Source organism: Dipteris shenzhenensis, chromosome 9, assembly GCF_047967505.1.
Source record: "Dipteris shenzhenensis isolate YYH24624 ecotype China chromosome 9, Dip_SZ_1.0, whole genome shotgun sequence".
NCBI classification, from domain to species: domain Eukaryota; kingdom Viridiplantae; phylum Streptophyta; class Polypodiopsida; order Gleicheniales; family Dipteridaceae; genus Dipteris; species Dipteris shenzhenensis.
Genome location: NC_141604.1, coordinates 16,120,546 through 16,124,035, shown reverse-complemented (window position 1 = coordinate 16,124,035; position 3,490 = coordinate 16,120,546). Strand labels below are relative to the sequence as shown.

At 40.2% G+C, this 3,490-nt stretch overlaps 1 protein-coding gene across 1 annotated transcript; it reads right to left on the bottom strand.

Annotated features, from left to right (window-relative positions):
- Positions 1–1,486: 1,486 nt before the first annotated feature.
- On the bottom strand, positions 1,487–3,490 carry LOC147898277 (uncharacterized). Its single transcript, XM_087379806.1, has 5 exons — positions 2,947–3,490; positions 2,780–2,845; positions 2,577–2,668; positions 2,372–2,502; positions 1,487–2,095 (listed from the first exon to the last, which is right to left on the bottom strand). The coding sequence occupies exons 1-5, from the start codon at positions 3,195–3,197 to the stop codon at positions 1,628–1,630; spliced, it is 1,008 nt and encodes a 335-aa protein (XP_087235932.1). The 5' UTR covers positions 3,198–3,490; the 3' UTR covers positions 1,487–1,627.

Here is a 3,490-nt window from a genome sequence, read left to right as displayed (position 1 = left end):
AGATAGGTGAAGGGAGGAGAGGGTAGCTATGAGAGGGGGAAAGTGGCAAGGTAGAACTAGGGGGAGGACCAAGGGATTAGGAATTAATTAATAGGGTCAGGTACTAACTTAAGTTAATTTCTATTTTTTCGAGGGGCTTTTAAACTTACGTTAATTTTTCAATTGGTGGTGCAGAGCAGGGACTAATTAATATGGAATCTCATTTAAACTTGAGTAGGGGCAGAGAGGGGAGAGGGAGGAGACATGAGATAAGAGAGGGGAAATAGAGAGAGGGGGATAGGCCAGAGAGGGGAGGAGATGAGAGGGCAAAGGTGAGAGAGGGAGAGTGGTGAGGCAAAGCGGGGGGGGAGGGTGAAGGGATTAACACTAGTTTGGTAGCATAACAGGACATAAAAGACTCATAGGACTATTATCTTAGATGTGTTTTTTGGTGATTTCCTCTCTTGAGCTTAAGGTAGACTCATAGGACTATTATCTTAGGAGCACAAAAAAACTATTACATTTGATTACAAAACGCTCACAAATGTATGGTAACACAGTCTTTCACTAAGACAGCACTCAGATTTAAAACTTTATCTAGTATGCCTGAAAATAAAACTGATTTCAAGGAGCTAGCATTTTTTACAAAGTGTTTAAAGTCTATCAAACACCTAAGAGTGACACAGTTAGACTCTAAGACATACAAACTCTAAGAAAACTCATTCTAAGTAAGAAGTATGGCCATTTTATCTAAAACTTGAGAAAACGGCTTGAAATACTAGTGTTAGGTTGACCTTAAAACTTTAGGTTTTAAGTTAAAGTTTAAAGGTCAAAGTAATAGGTCTAAGTTCCATAATAATTCCAAGTTTTTTTCAACATATAAGCTATTATGGCAAATAATCAAAACCCCAAAATATCTTATCGATGCTTTTGAATAATTCTAGAAAGTGGCTAATTTAACAGGACATAAAATTATCCTAGGACATTTTTATGTCCTTCTACCAAACTAGTGTTAAGGATTGACTAATAGGGGGAGGTTTGATTACTAGCTTAAGTTACTTTCTATTTTTTGCCAGGGCCTTTTAAACATATGTTAATTTTTTCCTTCGTGGGACAGAGCGGAGAGTAATTAATAAGGAATTTCAATTAAACTTGAGTAGGGGCACACATTTGTATTCTGCATGCTATTGGTAAGGAAACCATAGAAAGCATTGGTTTTGGGCTGTTGAAATAAATTCATGGGAGCTCAATTAGTGGAATCTAAAAAATTGTGGATTCTCTTAGGGTCCAATGGTAAATGCATGAGCTTATCACACCTTAAGATATGACATGCTTTAGAACATTTGAGCAGTAAGGAATTGTTTTCCTTTTACATTAGGCTAATCAAGTAGTGGAATCATAAATGTGTGAGTTACCTCACAAAAAATATGTGAACTTGCCTTTTTTGTCCTTTTCTTCTATATAGCTTGTTAGCATTAAATGTCAAGGGAAATAACATACAAAGTATAAAATGTACGGTCATGAATCAATTTGACTAGGAATCAAGATTAAGCTGGTTGTCTAGATTAGAGGTGTGCAATCAAGTGCAATCAGCCTTGTGGCAAACCCAATGTCACCATAAAAAATAAAGTTCAAATGTTGTTATAACCTAGGCTCCGAGTAATTGAGTTGTGATGAGCAAGTGTATGCTAAGTTGAAGCATAAGGCTTATCACATCTATAATCATTATCAGTGTCATGCTTTGTATCAAGACTCTTGGTGTTGGAAGCCACCTCCATATCCTTTGGGCTTCAATGCTCTTTGTTGCAATTTTTAGGAGCTCATGCTTATAAACACTCAAGACTCTTGGTGTTGGGAGCCACCTCCATATCCTTTGGGCTTTAATGCCCTTAATGCCCATTTTTAGGACCTCATGCTCATAGACACTCTTCTGGTTGGAAGACATTGTAGTTGCATCTGTCGTCCTCTTCTTCTCTGTGACCTCCACCTCTTTCACTGCTACCTTCTTCACTTCCACTTCGTGTACTCTAGTTTTCTCCAATTCTTGCACTGATGCCTCCAACGTGCCTACTGCTTCTTCAATCTCATCATGCACACTTTTATCCGTTGCTTTCACCTGCAATATGCCAGAATGCTATAAGCCCTTTATCACAGTGTTCACACAAAAAACCTGCAAACTACCTGGAACATTTTCCTTTTGATCTCTAAAGAACACTTTCTCAATTTTGTAAAATCTACAAAAATTTTAGGCAATTTAGTTATATTTTGACTTTAAAACATGCAAATTCTTCAAGGAAAACATTCAAAAATGTAATATTGAAACCTGAATTTGTAGAGAAAAATGTTAAATCCAATTTGTTGAGATATTAACTAGAGATGGAGGGGAGCTGACCTTGTCCATGAGTGTGTCCACTTTCTCTGCATCATTCTCGATAACCTTGGCAGCTTTTTCTAGCCCTTCTGCCACCTCCTCGACGGCTTTCGCAGCAACTTGGACGACATCGGCCCCTTTGTCAATATCCTCTGCAATTAGAGTTCCGAAATTAGTGTGCTAAATCACGGATGCGGTGATCCTGAAATAATTTGGAAGCACATACCTTCGACTTCGTCAATGAATTTTTCTTCTTTTCTGAGGAATCCGAGTATACTACTTGGTAGTCTCCAGATGAAAGTGATAATCTCTAATATCCTGCAGGAAATAAATTTCGGCGAAGAATATGAGAAGGAAAACATCCACATCGAACATCAGCCAGACATGTGGTACTTCTTATTTGAAAGCCTGAAAGAAAGAACTTCTTACATGTAGAAAGCCAAAGGCATCACAGGATGAGACGCAGGTCGGGAGCTACCCTCCCCTTCGTAATTACTGCGGCATAGATCAGAAATTCAGAATCTAAATGAAGGGTAACAACCAAAAGAGCCTATTTCGATTATAACTGATCCTTTGCGTGTCCCCCAAGATCATACCTGGTACGAGATGTGGCCGATCTCTGTTGCGATCTAGGTGCTGGAGTGACAAATAAACGCTCCAAGGAGCTCGAAGAGGCGAACAATGAGAGGCGCTTAGGTCTGGCATTGAAAGGGGCTGAGGCATCAGACAGTGCTCGAGGAAGGGTGCTGTGTTGAAAGTGGGTCAAGGCGAGCGGCTTCAAGCTGCGCGTATAACACAAAGGCGGGCTATGTGTAGTGTGGGCGACTCGAAGGTAAGGGGTAACCATGGTGGTAATGGGGAAGCCCAGCAAGGACGATGAAAGCGTAATCCCTGGATCTATAATTACGAAGGAGCTGTCTGTTAAGTTTTGATTCTGTCACGATGGTACTCTTGTTGCATCTCGCGCTCTGTTGGTTCTCACAAACTATAGACTCACGTATCTTGCATTTACGTCGTGTCTTGCATTTGGAAAACGAGTTTATTCCACACGCCCAGAGAAGTTTCAGCCTGCAGACCGTTCCTGGAAGATCTCATTCAGCCTTCAGTCGCGGCGGCTGAAGGTTTACTCAGCCCATGAGC

Bases quoted from the DNA above. Each gene is read 5' to 3' on its own strand.
- LOC147898277 (XM_087379806.1), bottom strand. From the start codon at position 3,197: ATGGTTACCCCTTACCTTCGAGTCGCCCACACTACACATAGCCCGCCT. The intron at 2,846-2,946 runs GTATGATCTTGG...TCTATGCCGCAG, and splicing joins TCGGCCACATCTCGTACCAG to TAATTACGAAGGGGAGGGTA. The intron at 2,096-2,371 runs GTCAGCTCCCCT...GGCATATTGCAG, and splicing joins TGGACACACTCATGGACAAG to GTGAAAGCAACGGATAAAAG.